General features: G+C 52.7%; 1 protein-coding gene across 5 annotated transcripts; it reads right to left on the minus strand.

Moving 5' to 3' along the window:
- Nucleotides 1–2,527: 2,527 nt before the first annotated feature.
- Nucleotides 2,528–17,180, minus strand: SEPTIN3 (septin 3). 5 transcript variants are annotated; one of them, XM_039725472.1, is made up of 10 exons: nt 17,080–17,180; nt 8,423–8,614; nt 8,040–8,168; nt 7,279–7,360; nt 6,769–6,906; nt 6,284–6,401; nt 5,747–5,842; nt 4,830–4,926; nt 4,313–4,364; nt 2,528–3,092 (listed from the first exon to the last, which is right to left on the minus strand). In XM_039725472.1, exons 1-10 carry the CDS (start codon nt 17,153–17,155, stop codon nt 2,957–2,959), a joined length of 1,116 nt encoding a protein of 371 aa, XP_039581406.1. In that variant the 5' UTR covers nt 17,156–17,180; the 3' UTR covers nt 2,528–2,956. The 5 variants fall into 5 exon arrangements, with proteins under 5 accessions (XP_039581406.1, XP_039581405.1, XP_039581408.1 ...); XM_039725471.1 differs by having other exon boundaries at nt 4,830–4,929; nt 17,080–17,179; XM_039725474.1 differs by lacking the exon at nt 17,080–17,180 and adding an exon at nt 13,782–13,914 and having other exon boundaries at nt 4,830–4,929.
- Between the last annotated feature and the right edge of the window lie 143 nt (nt 17,181–17,323).

Here is a 17,323-nt window from a genome sequence, read left to right on the forward strand (position 1 = left end):
CGCGCGGAGTGGGCATCGCTGGTGTGAGGTTTGGACTCTGCCCCTGTGCACCATCCCTCAGGATAGCTCAGGGAACAGCCGACGTGCTGTGCCCGTCCTGGAGCTCAGCTGGTGGCGCTCGAGTCAGACTTTTCCCGGCTCATCCATTCACAGAGGCTTCTTCCCGTTGTCATGCCGCGTGGGGTTTTGTTTCTTTTATGTGTTTGCCGTTTGTGGACTTCCTGGTAGGTGCACGGCGTGTTGGCAGGATATTGGCACGAGCAGATGGCAGTGAGGAGTACCTGAGCGAGTTTTTGTCACAAGCTGTTACGGATCCTTTCGATGTGGTCTGTGATCCGACAAGAAATTACAGAGCAGGGTGTAAAAACCACGTTATTACAAAGAAATAAAAGTTCCTAAACCTATAGGGCGAAACACACAACCTCGTCCTTGAAATCCACATTGCAGGCAAAGGAAGGTCTCTCTCTTCAGTTGCACGGGTCTGCTTTGCTTTCTTCAGGCAGGGCAGCATTGTGTGTCTGCCCTAATGCCTGCTTGGGCCCGGCAGTCACAAACATCCCTGTTCTGCAGCCCAGGGTGACGGTGCTGTGAGCAGCAGAGCCCTGGCAGTGCTTTGATGAGGCTCACGTCTGCGCCAGCAGTCACAAACATCCCTGTTCTGAGCCCAGGGTGACAGTGCTGTGAGCAGCAGAGCCCTGGCAGTGCTTTGATGAGGCTCACGTCTGCCATGTCCTTGGGCTGAGCGTGGCAGTGTGGCAGGATGGTTTCTGCAGGGGTCCATGGTACAGTCCATGTCCTTGGGCTGAGCATGGCTGGCAGTGTGGCAGGATGGTTTCTGCAGGGGTCCGTGGTACAGCTGCTGGCACCGGTGACAAGGCTGCTGTTCCCTGCAGGACTGAGAGCCTGGTGCAGGGGGAGGGTGTGCCAGGCTGCACGGCACCAGGAACGTGGCTGGGGAGAGGATGGGAGTGCTGGAATGGCCCTGGTGGTGCTGAGAATGGCTGATGTGCGTGGACAGGTGGGAGTGGGAGTGAAGAGAGCCTTTGCTTTGCAGTGACAGCCCAGAGAAAGCCACAGGATGGACAGATGCTCCTGACAGTTCTGCTGAGGCTTGGAGAGCCCCATTGCAGCCCTGGCCCCCATGCAGCTCCCTCAGCCAACATCAAGTGTGACTGGAGTCCTCCTCTGCTGCTCATTTGCTGTTTTCCTCTTCCTCCCTCCCGTGCCAGCCTTTCCAACCCCCATCCCAAGCCCCTGCACTTCCCCTTGCTGGCAGTGCTGCCATGGCATTCCCATGTGTGTTTTAAGTGTGGCTGGCAACTCTCCTGGAGGGGACAGCCCCTGCCAGCCACGTGACATGCAGAGACAAGCTCAGGACATCTCTGGCCTTCCCCCCTCCCTGACACTTCTGACCTCGCTCAGGGACACCCAGAACACAGCTGACACACCAGCTAGACAGCCTTCAGTGAAGCTGTGCCTCTTCACTGTGCTCACAGGTCTTTACCTTCCCTCCCCATCCCCTCCAGGGAAAGGTAAAACAACAGCTCCTCAACAGGACACAAAAGCACATTGTTAAGAAGGTGTTAGAGCTTGGGAGAGGGAGGAAACAGCCTGGAGAAGAGGAATTTTCAAGTTCTTGGAGAAATGAGGGAGAGACTTAAAGGATAAAAAGCAGAGAAAGTGAGACAGGGAAAGAAAGGAAGGAAAAAAGCTATGGAGGTCTAAAAGGGAATGAGGACAAAAGCACAGGAGTGGAGGAGGACATGGGGCAGTAAGAGAGCAGAGGAACAGCACTGCTGCAGTAACAAATGCAGCCATTTGAGGAGAATGAGCAAGAGGTATCTCCTGTGCCCCCACCCCGGCCCAGTGCTTCTCATCCGTGGCTGTGTGCACTCCTCCAGGATCCCCACGGGGCCGTGCCCAGCAGAGCTGTCCCTGGGGAGGCCCCAGCAGGGACCCCTGTGGCACTGTGTCCCCGTGCTCTTGTGGGGAAGGGTTGGCTGCCATGCCTAGCAGAGCTGTCCCTGGGGAGGCCCAGCAGGGACCCCTGTGGCACTGTGTCCCCGTGCTCTTGTGGGGAAGGGTTGGCCAGGACCTGCTTGCTGCTGGTGGAGAGGGACCACTGCAGTGGGGGATGGCAGCAGGGGCATGGGGTGACCCCAGCAATGGGGCAAATGCACCCTCTGCAGCAGGAACACATTCCTTCCCCCTGGGTTTTGCTTCTTTTGGAAACTATATCCATTTTCCCCCAGTACTTTGATGCTTCTCAAACAGATGCTACAGGCCAAGAACTAATTCTGTCTCCTCCCACCAGTCACTTGCTCTGAACCACAAAACGTGCCAGTCTTCTCTCATCTACCCTATTCCAAGCTGCCATTTCCCCTTGGGAAGCCACAGCAAGAAAAGGGGATAAAATGCCAGGCCACCATGCCCTCAGACCAACCAGCTGCCTTTACACCCATGGAAGATCCAAGAGAAATCTCTGCTGACGTCTCTTGAAACATGCATGCATTGACTCCAGCATCTCTCCCAGAGTCTCTCCTTGCCATGTGTCCAAGTGATAAAAACAGGACTACAGCATGCCCCACACCTCCCCCCTCCAAAATCCATGCCCCTAGAAATCCTTCCCCCCCAACACTACTTCCCCCAGGCAAGATACACAGCTGAGACACAGAAACGAGGGAAAGGAAGCTGACGGACAGTCCACTGTGCAGGAACAAACCGAGCATGGGGACACTGTGGGAAGGATGGGGGCCATGCCCCTGTCCCTCCCGGCACACAGGGAGGCACACGCACGCCCACGCACTCACACTTGCATCCTGTCCCTCCACGGAGCACGTGCCACGTGCTGCAGGGACAGGCCCACGGCTCAGTCAAGGGGAGCAGGGGGGGGTGTCTAGCCAGAGTCACCAGGTGACTGTGGAGGGGTTACTCTTTCTTTCTTTCTTTCTTTCTTTCACAGGTTACTCTCGTGGTTTTCCTCTGTCTCCACAGTCATGGGGGGCAGCCCCCCGTTGTCATTCAGCCGTTTGGCCCTGTAGGTCTCATAGTGGATGTTGTGGGTCACTTCTTTTAGGTCCTGAAGGTGGGTCCTGCAGGGATAAAGTGGGTTGGGAAAGAGGACATGATAGCCAATATCAGCACAGTAAGGATTATTCTTCTGATGATAATTTTATTCCCCAAAATAAATGGAATATTTTTTCAGTCAGTCAAACTAATTATTGTTACCCCTCTTTCTGCATGGATAGCATGGGTGCCATCATACACAACTGAGAGCTAGAGTGTCAGCATTTGAGAGCACACAGGCAGGATGCAGGACATGGGCTAAAATTCCTGGCTGTGCTTGCCAGTGGCCTGCCCTTCTCTCACCTGTGCAGCTGGCCCAGCCACTGGCCACCCTGGTGTGTCACTGCAGACTGGGGCTTATCTGAAGCAGTGGTGAGGCAAGGAAGCATCAGGAGGTGTATCAGGTTCACTGCACAACACTGCTGTGAGCATCATCCCTGACCTCCACACACAGCCTGGGGGCTTGGATTGTTATAGGCTTTGGGAGGATCATTTGGGTAGGATGTTTTTTACTGAAAGACTTTGGAAAAGCACCTCTGCTGTAGAAGGTATTGCAAAACAAAAATGGGAAAGTAGGGTGATGTCAAAGCATTGTACCTGGCCAAATTTCTCAATAACACCATACCCACAAGTGGAATGAGCCACAGGGCTTTGGTTTTGAACTGTGTTTCTGTTATTTTCTTATTTTTTGTCATTTTTATAGGGAAGAGAGGTCACCCTGGATCTACAGCTCTCCTACAGAATTTGTGCTGAGGCAACTTCATGAAACAGAGTAGAAATCAGACAGGACAATGAAAGCTAATTGAATAGGAAGATTTTCACTTCCAACTCATATGTTCCAGCACATCCTTCAACCTGGAAGGAAACACAATCTAGGATGTGGTAGTGACCTCTTTATTACTGACCTGTTGTCAGCAGCAAATAAAAGATTTGCAACTACAATGGGATTTTTTAAAACTCCCTTAATGGGAGTTTTTGCAGCGTTGAGAGGGGTGGTAGCATCCTGCTTTTCTCCAGGCGTCCAGCTCACACATGAAAACTAGCACCTACCTGACACAGTGGTCATGTCACCAAGAGAGGCACTATAGTATCTACACTTTAACTCAATCCAACCCTACACCACATAAGCTTCCACTGCCTGAAATTTACTTCATTTCCCTTTTAGTAGGGGCTATTTCATTCTGACTGGATCTCAGGAAGACTCCTGGCTCATCCAGAGCAAACTGGTGCATGACCATGACCTTACCTGATGACAAAATCTCGAAGTAGGGCAAATTCACAGTGATTGAGGTTTTCCACTGAAAAGAAAGCAAGCAATTGTTACATTTGATTTTTTCAACAGCCCCTTTATGGTTACAGAGCATAGGAAAGTCACTGCCATGGGGGCAGGTTCCAAGTGCTTCAGAAAGGACAGGCAGTTGTCTGAACGCCACGCTGTTGAGCACTGAGGAGACACACTAAGAGATGCTGAGCAGTCACACATGAATTTTCATTTGAAAACCAAGGCAACCTCAGGAGCTTAGCTTCACACACCATGGTGTTCAGAGTGGCTCCGGCTTCTGCCAGGTGGTGACAGTGGCACCATATTGACCATGGCAGTTTCTCCTGGCACAGCTATTTGAGAATTCTCCTTTTGCTTGGTTTCAAGCAGTTTGTCACAAATGGGATGGAAAGGTAGCCACAGGACATGCTATCTGGACCCTTGTCTGTTAATGTGATCTGCAGGCAATACTTCCAGCTCCCATAAGCAAGAGGTCTTTTACCTTCAATGATTCCCCAAGGTGTTTTCCTGCCCAGGACTCTCTTGCCATTCACTTGGTACTCCTTGTCACTGCCCACTACTGCAAAGGGCATGCTTTCCTGCTGGGGAGAGACACGTGGAAAGATCCATTGAACCCATTCCAGAGACCAGCACCACCATGGTTCCCCATCCACCTTTCCACCTCTTAGCTCAACAAACACAAGGCCTTCTCCAAGGGAAGAGATTCTCCAGAGCAAAACTTCACTGGCTGTCCTTTTCACCCCTCAGGGATAGCCCTAGAATTCTGGACTCTTGCTTTCCAGGTGTCCTTGCACCCCAACAAGCTGTGTGGGTAGCTTGCAGCAGTGCCAAGGGCTCCAGAGCTGGGACAGAGCTTTTCTGCAGCATTTCTGAGGAGGGGGATGAGCAGAGAAGTACCTCAGCATAATCAACAGAGGGTCTGTCAGCCCAGAGCTGCTCATATGGATAGTTTGAGGTGAATATTTATTGACAAATTTGTAGTTCTTTACAATAGAAAGAATGGACTCAAATAATCCTTCCCCATAAGCCACATGAACATTCATCAAGTTTAATGGCTGAAATTATACTGAGGAAAGCCAGAAATGGAGTAAGTGTGCAGCTTTCCAGGGAAGTAGGACAGTAGGTGAAGCTATTGTGGACCCAGTTATCTCTAAGCACAGGGAGAAACTATCTGTTTCCAGAGCACAGAGTGCAGGAGACTCTGCAATCCATAGGGTTGTGCAGCATAGGTTTACTCTGCTTTACAGATATCCCTGGAAAGAGACTGCAATTACCACAGGAATGGAGATTAAAGAGCAGTTTATTTCTTATGTGTGAGGGCAATAATACTGAAGTGCAGAACAAAATGTGGTGCCCTCTTCATCCACCCTTCTCCTCCCACAATAAAATGTTTCCTACCCTGATTTTGTCGTTCTCTGTTTTATCCTCCAAGTCCTCATCAAATTCTTTCTGGGGATAAAATTCGATCCCATTTACTTCTAGTTCCTTGCGCACCTAAGCAGAAAGACATTTTGGAGCACAAAGCTGCACAAACCTGAAGGAAAGGCAGTTAGCAAGGCCAGGCAAACACATCTGGGACACCCTTCCAGTGGGCAGAAGCTGGAGGGATTGTCCCAAGGAAGTGCACAGTAAAGTGAGGACACAAGGCAGCAATGAGTCTTTCTTCCCAACCTCAGTTACTTGTCTGGCTCTCCAGTTCCCATGACAGAACATATCACAAGATGTCACAAGGATACACACATTTCTCTCTTCTCTAACAGATGCCCTCAGAGATATAAACAGCTGCATCTTTAGGACTTAACCCAGCAACCCAGCACTGGACTCTGTGCACACCCTGGGGACTGCACTGCAATCCCAGGAAGAAGGATACCACTCATTTCTCCCACCTCCAAGCCAGGGCAGGGAAGGATCCCATCCAGAAGAGGAGATACTCACTCTTTGTTTGAATTCGGTCTTCTCCTCCAAGGTCATGGTGTCAGCCTTAGCAATAACTGGGATGATGTTCACTACCTTGCTGAGATGTTTCATGAACTCCAGGTCCAAAGGCCGCAAGCTGCAGCCCAAGAAGGAACAAGAGGGAACGGGTCACTTTTTACCCTCCTTGCCTTTCATCCTAATGACTGTCCAAGCACCAGGGCACCAGTGAACCCTCCCTTGTACACACCCTGCTTGCTGCCACCATGTTCTCATCTCCTTCTTCCCATCCATTCTGTCCTCTCCCAAAAAACACAGTGGCATTTCTCCCGCTCTTGTAAGCTTAGACCCTTTCAAGCCCCACAGCTCCCAAAGTTAAGCTAAACAGTGCCCAGTCCTGCTGGCAGGATCCCTGGATCCATGTCTGAGGTGCAGCAGTGTAGGGTATATATCTGGCACAGAGGTACCAAGGGCTGGGGGAAGGACAGAAGGGACTGTGTACATACGAGTGCCCCGTAGGGGAGATGAAGTAGAGGCAGCAGTGCACACGCGTGTCTGGAATTCGTTTCTTCCTTGCAATATTCACCTCCTCTTTCAAAAACTTTTCATATTGCTCGTTGATGTATTTCTCAATAGGCTCCCAGCTGTTGAAGTGGGAAAGAGAGATGAATAGACAGGTACAAATCTCCTCGTGTTCCTGCCTACAGTGTTCCCAGCTCTGACAGCAGCAAAGCAGTCTCAGGCATTAAAAATCCACCTGAAGCATCTCGCCATCAGCACAGCACATTGAGAGATCCTGTAACTGGCCACAGAAATAAGCATTCACCATGTAATATGTGCATATCCCCAATCACACACACAGACCCATGGTTTCAATCCCACAGCCCCATTATGAACTCCAATGAGTGCAATAGGATCCCAGATGCTTTCAAGGGCCAAGCAGATTACAGTCACTTATATACCATCCTAACTTCAGCCCTTTCTGGGACACAAGGCCTTGACCTTGTAAAACTCACCAGTTCTCATTGTTGATCTGGTCCCCAAATCCTGGTGTGTCAATCACTGTCAGCTTCATTTTGACACCACCTTCTTCAATGACTGGGGGAAAAATTGCAAATAATCATAATCCTCCCTGGAGACCTGCTCTGACATGAAACATGTCTTTGTGTCCCACAAGGGAACAACAGAGCTCTGCCCTCATCCCTGCCCAGCAAGCATAACCAGGCCAGCTTGTGTCATGCCTCAACAGTTATGACCCTCATTTCCATGTCTGACCCCAGATTTTGGTAATATCTACACAAAAGCCACTTTACACCAGTCTGTCACCAGAAAATGGATTTGTGCTTGGTCTGTGGCCCAAAGGCAGTACCTACCCTAACAGAACTTCTCCTGAATCTGAGATGATGCTCATTACCCTGCACCACTGTAGGAGTTGTGCTGATGCTTTGTGAGGAGGTGTGCACTACCAGGCTTGGGATGGGACCCAACAAAGCAACTTGTGTAGCTTATTAAATGTAATGCAGGTGAAATGACTTACAACAAGGCTTAATGCACAACTGCAGACTAATGTCTGCAGGTGATGAAGTCTCTCTATTTGGCAGTGGCATCAGGGGCCTTTCAGTTTAAGAAAAGCCTTGTCTGTCTCTGAGGCCATCTAAAACTGTCCTTTAGCTTCCTATGGAGAAAGGGCTGCCTAACACCAAAAGACTGCTGGGATCTTCTGCAGGACTATGCTGAGGCATCAGTATTGCCTCCACCCCAGCAGCCTGGCTCTTACCATGCCCAATGGCTTTGATCTCCACTGTCTTGGGGATCTTCTCCTCCCGGTTCCAGCCTGAAGATTTGCGGCTCACCTGGGATTTGAAGAGGGTGTTTACCAGCGTTGACTTTCCCAGTCCGCTCTGACCTGAGGATTGCAGAAAGGAAGCTTGTGACAATTCCCACAGCCTGGGAATGACAGCAGGCCCAAGGAACACAGCCAGCCTGGCAGGGGAAGGGGCTGGAGGTGTCTCCTTGCCTTGTGCAGGCTCTGTTTTCCCTCAGAGCAACTTCTGTCTGCTCCCTCATGCCCTCCCCGCAGGGCTTGCTCTCCCACCTGGCCTCAGTCCCTGGGACAGACCCTGGCCATGGCTCCCAGTCCCTCAGCTGGTCTCTGCCTACCTACGACCATGATGTTGAAGTCGAAACCTGTCTTCATGGTTTTCTTGCGCATCTGCTCAATTATGGTGTCAATACCGATGTAGCCCAGCAAGCTGGTGTTGATGCCCATGGGCTTCATTGGTACGACTGGCTTTTGTCGTGGCTCTGGGACCAGCTCAGACATGGCTGCTTCGTTTTTGCTCTCCACTGATCCTGCATGGGGACAGAGATTGAAAAATCATCACTGAGGTGTAACAACAGCCTCCTTGCTGACCTGTCACAGGGGCTGAGGGCAGCATTGAGCAGCCTTTTCAAGGGCTGTGGAGGATAACTGAATGTCAAGATTTTAGTCGTAACACTCATCATGGTGAGAAAGAAAGAAACATCTACTGAGTTTCCAGCACACTCTGCTATGTCCCACTCCAGATGAGGAGGTGAAGTGGGGATCATTGAGAATGCAGCGTATTGATGGCTCCCTCCAAACAGCAGGAGCAGGGGCAGCAAGGCTGGGCTGATAATCAGGTGCCCAAAGCTCCAGGTGTGTCTCCTTATTTTTGTCTCCTGGTTTTCAACAGGATCACCGGTGTTTTGCCTTTCCAAGTTCACCATAAAATTTGTGATGGAACAGACTTAAAAAAATTATGTGTCAAGTTCTGGCATTGAAACAGAGTTTGGGATGTACCATGAGGACTTGCATGCTTGGCCATTGCCACGGGTGGCTGCATTACTGACTGTGGTGCACAGGCTGAGCTCCTCAGATGAAGACAGTGGTGGAAGTGAAAGCATGGCCATAATCTCTGTGCTTGCATGCCACCCATAGACCAATGTTTTTTGTCATGCTCAGGAAACTAATCATTATGATCAGAAAATTAATTATCTGCATCTTTCCCTCCTCTTCTCTGCTTCCCTCCTCACTTCTTCCATGTAAAACAATCGGCTAAAAAGAAAACCCCGAGGGCTTTCCGCCTCCCTCACCCTTTTTTTGGTGATGGCACACATTGCTAGGGGCAGGCCTCACCCATTTATCTCTGTCTCATTAATGAGTAGCTCCCACCCGCTGGGAGGAAGCGGAGGTTGGGAGAGGACAGGGCATGGAAGAAAAGCTCTAATTGGTGGGGAAGGCAGGTGTGAGGGATGAATCTAGAAAGGAAGATGAAGGGGATAGGAATCAAATACCTTTCATATACAAGCCAGCTGCAAACTAGAGGTTCTCCCACTCTAATTACTTGACTCCCCCATGCTTTGTCTCATTAGAGGGTTATTTTTCCAGGACAGAGACAGAATGCATTTTTGCTTGGTAAGTACTTCATTTGTTTTGGATGCCACTTCAGTTCAAGTACCTCATACTAAATTATCCCTTTCCATCATTTTGGCAGAGTTCTTTTCTCCACTTATCAGAATCCACTGGCAGCAGAAAAGGACATGAACAGCTAGGCTGGCGACTGCCATTTGGTGGTGACACATGCCCCTCTTCACAAGGAAAATGATTCAGAAGTCACCGGACTGGTGACATTGATGGCACCAATCTGGGGCTCCTGTCACAGTTTAGTCAAGCCAGGCAGAGACAGACTGAGAAGAGGTCAGAGAGATTTTGTTCAAGGACAGGGTTAGGCTGGAGCAGGCTCCATGGCTGAATGGGGACCCTGCCTGACACTCCCACATAAAAGCTCCAGTGCTGACACAAGGGCTGCTCTACACAGTGAAGATTTTACATTTTATAAGCTATAATATCCCACTATCACGTGCTAAGGAAAGGCCTTGTGAAAGGGCCACCCTTGGCAGGGAGAAGGGTGCCTCCACCCAGCTCCTTTTTACTGCTTGGGAAGTCTTTTATATTAAACTGAGAGAAGTTTTCCCCTGTGTGAGATGATGGCAGCACAGCCACTCATGTACAGCACTGCGGCTGACATCTGAAGGCTCTTGTGTCACCTCTGTTCCACCTTGCCCACACAGGAGAGGTCAGTGGGAGGATATCCCCCCCCTGCTTTTCCCCACTGAGTGAAGGCACCCTGGACTATCATCACCCTCTCCTGAGGCAGCGAGCAGCACCCTGGGGGAACCAGAGCACAAGATGGACCATTGCTTGAGTCAGACTGGCAATTTGGAGCCCTTCATGCTGCCAGGCAGCTGCTGGAGGAGGCAGCCTGCCACACCAAGTGCTTCTCAGATGCAATCCTCTCTCACACCCATCACAACTAGTATGTGCCTTTCCTGCTGACGAAACACCCCTTGAGGCTCCCGTTGTCTTTTTTCAGATTTATCAAAGCTGATGTGAGCCAGGAAAGCCCATCTCTCTGCTACAGCTCAGGGGGCCAGGCCAGCCAGTTCTCCTGCACCCCAGCCTTCACTCGTGCTCTCCCAGGCTGCCCACATCACCTCTGTCATGGTTGTGTGGCTGTGCCGTGTCCCTTATGCTGCTGCAGCGTTCTCCATACACACCCCACACAGCCCTGCTGGGGTCCTACCTAGGCCTAAGACTGGGAGAAGAGAGAGAGAAATGGAATGATGAGGGAATTAGGGACAGGGGGCTGTGGCCCCAGTGAGGCACTTGGCTACTGGAGAAATGGGGGCAAATAAATCCCAAAGGTGGAAGGGAACAGGTCAAGATGGGAAGAAAGCCCAGCTGAGCAGCTGCATGGGATGGGTGCAGAACATGTGGGCTGTGACCCTTTCACTGCCTGGGGGGTAGCTTGTCCTCAGGGAATCTGTTGCCCTCTCCTTTATTCCTTCAACCCTTGTTCTTACACAGGGAGGAGGAAGGAGGGAATTTGCTGTCAGCCTCAAGGCTCACAAAGAGGTTCATAAGTCATCCCTCAATCTCACCAAGGAAAGCCTTGCCCAGAGCCAGTAGATGTTGCTAACTGCTGTGGACATCATAGTACAAGACCATTCCTTTGCAAGCTTCATTGCTGGAGCCTGGAGCTTGCAGTGACTAGGGCAGATATTTCAGATTCAGGTTCTAGGGCAGCTATAGAAAACCCTGAGACCAGGAGAAAGCCACCTGCTTTTCTCCTCTAGGTCACTTGCCTTCTTCTCTGTGTGGGGTTCCTTCCCATACAGCCTCAGCAGGGAAGCCCCCATTTTGCGAAATTTGCCCAGGGTTCATCTTTCTGCATGACTTTTCACTTTTTGCCTCCCACAGGTGAATTCAAGGAGCCAGCTGAGGAACAGCCTGCTGGGGTGTGCAAAACCAGGAGCAGACCCGTAAGAGGCACCCTGAGACATGAAACATGCCTGCCTGCTCTCCTGGGAGTGGCTCTGTTTTATGTGCACTACAGCTAATGGTGCTAGGAAGCCTCCTGAGCACGCTGAGTGGCTGGTCAGGGGGTGGCACTCTGTGTCCTGGGCACATCCCGCAGCCCTCGCAGCTGTCCCCTGTAATGAATGAGCAAGAGGGCACTACAGCCAGTACAGCTGATAATGAATAGAGGGCTAGCCAAGGTTAACCACTTGCATCTGCTGTTTGCAAGGCCCCCCTTTTCCCTGCTGCTTTGTTCTGTGTGCTAAGAGCAGCTCCTTTAAGAGGGCTGTAGCTGGTGATACCCCACAGCTGCCCAGATCCGGCAGGAGGTGGCCCTGGGCTGGGCACTTAGGGAATAATGTCTGGCTCACAGGAGATGCTCCATGTGACTGGACCAAGGGAAGGCACCGCTTTTGAGGCAGGGACAGGTAAAACCAGAATGAGTGCCCAGAGAGGTCCTCATGGTCCCAGCTAGCTCCTGCTTTTGACCCCCATTGACCCACCCCAGAGCCTCTTCCTGCAAGGCCAGCATATGTGGCCAGCAGCAGACACCACTACTGCTCTAGCACCCTCCATGCTCTGACATTCCCAGGACCTGTGTGGGGACAGAGGTGGCCCTGCAGGTCCCCTGGGGGCTCAGGTATGGGGACCAACATCTCCTATGTCCTGATAACCCAGATACAGTTGCATCCCCTCCCCCTGCCTTCCCATCCTTTGTCTGGCAAGAGGGAGGGAGAGCTGCAAACAGTGCTCACCACAAACCAGCTTCCAGCAAGGAAAAGCTATTTAACCCCCAGGTAACACATGGATGGCCTTGCTGTTGCTCTCCTCTGGTGTAGCACAAGGTTGTCCCTCTGCAGCTGGAGGCAGTGATCCTCACACACATCTCACCCCAGCCCCTTCCACCCATATGGTCCTGGACCCACAGTCCCACACCCTGTAGACCATGGAACAGGGAGGAGGGATGGGTTCAAAACCTAAAGGCGGCTGGCAGAAGCAGGCCCTCAAAGGGTGATGCCCGGTTCCTAGGAAAGAAAGCAAGCGGCTGCTTCAGCAGTACAGCCTCCCTGGAGCTCATGGACATCAGGACCTGCTCCTTGTTTCTGATCTGCAGAGGTGCTGGACTGAGCATCTCTCCACTGAAAAAATACCTTTCCCTCCTCAGCTCCCATGATGACCCCAGGGCATTTCTTTCAGCTGTGGTGGGCAATGGCTGAGCCCTGCCGGATGCACTGCCTGACATCAGAGTACAGAACAAAACCATTCTTCTTACCAGGTCTTTTTGCCTGGCTTGCAGATCATCCCAATCCTCTGGGCTGCCGCAGCCTTCCCGACAGCAGCCTTTCTTCCCCTCAGCACTCTGCAAAGGGCTTGGGCAAGAGCCCGGCTGCAGTGAAATCTAGGGCAGCGTGTGCCGAAGCCGCTCTGGAGATGCAGAAGCTGGAGGTGAAGGAGCTGGGTGCACCCCAGCGCAGCCACCACAGCCCCAGCCATGGCCTTGGTGCTGCTCTCCAGCCGTACAATCCTTGTCCCGTGTCCCAGTTCACCCCTGGGTGGCACAGCTGTGTCACAAGGCCAGAGGATGCTGAGCACCCCTGGACCATGGTACCACACCACCACAGCTGCCTGTGCCCTGCCCGCATGCCTGCTGGCTCCTGTGCAGATGCCCAGGGAGAGGCACAGGACACCCCCACTGCCTGTCACTGCCAAGGGACAAGCCAGGTGCTGAGGAGTTTGTGGGCACTCCCCAGCTGGATTATCCCTTCCTTTCAAAGCAGTGCTTGGCACTAGCTATTCCCCATCAGCACCACGACCAGCCCTGTTCCTTCTTCATACAAAGAAAAAAAACAGAGGAAAGACAAAGCCAGGACCGATTTCCCCTGCTGCCCTCCGGGGCTATCCCTCCCCCCTGCCCAGAGCTGGGCAGCGTGGGGGCACGGCAGAGGATGCCTGCACAAAAAGCCCCAGCGGTGTCCCTCTGGCGCTGCCCAGCCCTGCCAAGCCCGGAGCATCCTACCTTTGAACATGAAGCTTCCTTTGTCTCCGAATCCTCTCCCAAGGGGGTGGGTCTACCCCCACTTTTCCTGCCTGACGCTGATGAAGCAGCACGGTGGGCTACAAAGCTCCACTTGCTTTTACCTTTGTCTTTCTTCCCTGCGTCCTCTTCTCCCCCCTCTCTCCTTCCCTTCCTTCTCCAGTGGCTATTTCAGCAGAGCGGGGATGCTGGTGCTGCTCCTGCTGCCATCGTCATGTGACCTGAATATTAAACATCTCCGCAAAATCTCCCCCCGCGCACCTCCCCCGGCTCCATCCCAGGCCCCCGGCTCCATCCCAGGCCCCCGGCAGCCTCCCGGACTCGCGGGGGGAGCACGGCCTCGGGTTTGGAGGGGCCGCTGCCGATGGGGCCCCCATGTCCTGGAGGGGCCCTCACTGCACACCTACACCCCACAGGCCTTTTCTTGCCCTTTTCCCTCCCAATTCCCCTGCCTTTTCAGCATCTCCGCTTGTTCAGGGAGGGGCATGTTTAACCCTTCACTGCTTAGATCCGGCGGGGCTGAGAAAGGGTGCTCTTTGCCCCTAGGTATTTCGTAGGATCAGGTGATTGCAAAATCTCCTTCTGCTTTCCCAGAGGGAGGAAATTGTTTTGGTTCATCAAATGCGATTTGCCCTTGAGCTTTGCTGTGAAGGTGTGAGAAACCTTTTCTCCTCCAGCACCATGATTCCTGGCTGTCAGCCCAAGGTGCAGAGGCAGAGCCAGCGCTGGCCCCTCTGCGTGCGTGTGTACAAACATGTGTGTGCCTGTGTGGGGAGAGCAGGGACAGGTCCTCCCACCTGGACCAGGTTGGGGTACACAGGTCACATCCCCATGTGCTCTGGCAGGCACCTCCATGTGCCCTGTGGATGTGACTGTGCCTGGAGAGCCATGTGGATGCCTCTGGCTGCTCGTATCTTTGGATGGGGATGCCCTTTCCCTGCTTTGCATTTCCTTCTCCTGCATCTGTGAGCCCTGGCCGAAACAGGCACTGTGTCCCTGTCATGCTGTGCTGGGGCACCAACCAGCATCTGGGAATGCTCTGACCCTCCAGTCAGGGGCATGACAGGAGCACCTTGTGTTCCTCCACCACCAGACAACCCCCCTGGGTGGGGGCCAGGCTGTGGGATGCCTGGCAGACTTGGCAAGGGTTTGGGGCTCCTCCTTTTGCAGTGCTCTGGGACAAAAAGAAAACTGTACCCACTGCAGGTTACATGAACATGTGGAATTAATTGTCAGCAGTTACCCCGGGTAGGCTGAGCAGTGGACAGACTGGTTTCCGACAGACAGACAGACAGGCATTCCGGCACCCAGAAAATCTCCTGACATGGTGCCCACAACTGCTGGCTGCCAGGCTCCAAACACACGACTGTCCTCGCACCAGCTGCTGCCCACCCGTGATTCTGGTGTGGGTCAAGAGGAAATCACTCCAAGGGGAGGGAGCCCCCGTCCTCCCTCTCAGCACCCTACCTCTCCTGAAGGCTCCTGCCCCGTGCTGGGCTCCATGCCATCCCAAGTGACCCCTTGGTGCCTCCCTCCCTCTGCCCAGCCCAGCCCATCCCGTCAGCGGAGACCCACCGGAGCGTGGTGGGGAGCAGGACAGCCCCATCTTCGCCACCAGCGTGGCCTCGGCCCCGTCAGAGCTGCCGTGCCGCTGGGGCGCCTCGGCCGCCGCGGGCCGGGGCCGAGCGGGGAGCGGGGTGCCGGGGAGCGGGGTGCCGGGCTGCGGCCGGGGCCGCTGGGGCTGCCCGGGGCCGACAGGCAGCTGCGGGGAAGGGCGATCTCCTCCTCCATGGCTGTGGGCCGGCAGCAGAGGTGCGAGGGCAGGGCCGGCGGGGCCAGGCCGCGCTGGGGCCCAGGCTGTCCGGCTGTCAGCCTGCGCTGTCTCGGGGTGCGGGGCTCCCTGCGGCTGCTGTCAGCCACATGCTTGAGCCCCCACCTCCAGCCCTGCCCGGCCAGCCCGCCTCCAGCTGCGACAATGGGGCTCTTGTGGCTTGCACGGCTCGCTCCCACGCTGGGTGCCATGGCCACTGCTGCCCCTGGCCAGCACCGTCCCCACCTCTGCCACCAGCAGCCCCTCAGCATGGGCAGTTCCACAACATGGCCATGGCCCCGTGCCCTGCTCCATGGCAGGAGCCGCAGGAGTGATGCAGACCTGCCTGGTCAGGCCTGTGCTGCCTGCTTCCAAGGACACTGGGTGTGATTTAAAAAAAAAAAAAAACCTATTTGAATTTTTGAAATGCTTTCCCTTCCTCTCTTAGTTTTTTCCCCCTCAAATGGCATATTCCAGTGCAACAATTTATATCTCACCACGCAAGTTCAGTGATTACTTGTTGGGTGTTCATCCAAGTTGATGTTTCATTCCCTTATTCTGATTTTCTTTTGCTTCTTCATTATCATCATTATTATGACTGTTTCTTACTTTTGCCAGCTTTGTGGCATTTTCAGGATCGAGAGGGATTCAGCTTGCCACTTTACACCTTCCTCACTGTAAGAGACTTTGAAGGGCAACACAGTAAACAAGGAGGAAAGGAGAAAGGTGTTTTGGTGGGATGGGATGAGAGTATGAATGGTTTGGTGGGCAAGTGGGAGCAAAAAAAAGGAGAGACAGGCACCCACAGTACCTACAGTGTGGCAGGGACAATGCTTGCATGATCTCAGGTGACCAGGGCTGAGGGAAGTGGAGGAGGAATCACCATCCAATGACCCACATCAAGTCATTGAGAATGCTGGTAGAAGGCAGAGCTCAGGACAGTGTGAGTTCTCTGCTTCCTTAAGGGCAAAGAGACAGAAAACATAAAAAAAAAAAAAACTACAAAAAAACAACCAAAAAAAAAAAAAAACCCAAAAAAAAAACCAAAAAAACCAAAAAAAACCACAAAAAAACCCCAAACAAACAAAAAAAACCCAACAAACAACCTGATACTGTGTAGTATTTCCAGCAATAAGTACCTTCTCTGATTCTTTATACAGTTTAATTCAGTATCTGTGACTATTTCCTTCTCCCCTGAGGTCTTTCTGGCTGCACAGATCCCACAGAGGAGAAACACTCTCAGTTTTCAGGCAGCATTTACCTTTAATTATTCCCAGATAGCCTGGCAGGGTAGCTGGCACAGGAGCCAGGTGGATGGAGACCTACCCTGTTGTAAAGGAAACCTCACTGCTCCTTGCTGCCTGCCCAGTGCTAGAGGGAGGCAGCTCCCAGGGGGAACAACAGGAAAACAAAGCATCAGCCGTGCAGTTTGTCACACACTTCCACTGGGGAAGCCTTTGACACTGCTGACAGTAAAGTCCTTCATAGCCATGGAAAATACCTGGCTTAATTCTGATTGTGTCAGGACTGAGCAGCACAAAAAGTAAGCTAGAAGAGATGAACAATTTGTTTCTCGCTAATGCAGCCCTCACCTGGTTGCTGTCTTCTTTTGCTCAGTTTCTGTGTTGAGTCATGGGCAGAGTGGAGCTCAACACAGGCACGCAGCATGCAGAGGAGAACACAGAGCAGGGGAGAGGGCACCCCTGTGACTGCAGCCTTGAGTCATGGGCAGAGTGGAGCTCCACGCAGGCACGGCAACATGCAGAGGAGAACACAGAGCAGGGGAGAGGGCACCCCTGTGACTGCAGGCTCCCCTCCCTCCAGTTTAACTTCTTC

Source organism: Passer montanus, unplaced genomic scaffold (assembly GCF_014805655.1).
Source record: "Passer montanus isolate IOZ18808 unplaced genomic scaffold, ASM1480565v1 scaffold55, whole genome shotgun sequence".
Classification (NCBI taxonomy): Eukaryota; Metazoa; Chordata; class Aves; order Passeriformes; family Passeridae; genus Passer; species Passer montanus.

Coding starts and splice junctions, on each gene's coding strand:
- SEPTIN3 (XM_039725471.1), bottom strand. CDS start 17,155: ATGCTGCGTGCCTGTGTTGAGCTCCACTCTGCCCATGACTCAACACAG. Junction 7,361..8,039: donor GATCAAAGCCATTGGGCATG/GTAAGAGCCAGG, acceptor TTTTTCCCCCAG/TCATTGAAGAAGGTGGTGTC. Junction 6,907..7,278: donor CAGATCAACAATGAGAACTG/GTGAGTTTTACA, acceptor CCACTTCAACAG/CTGGGAGCCTATTGAGAAAT.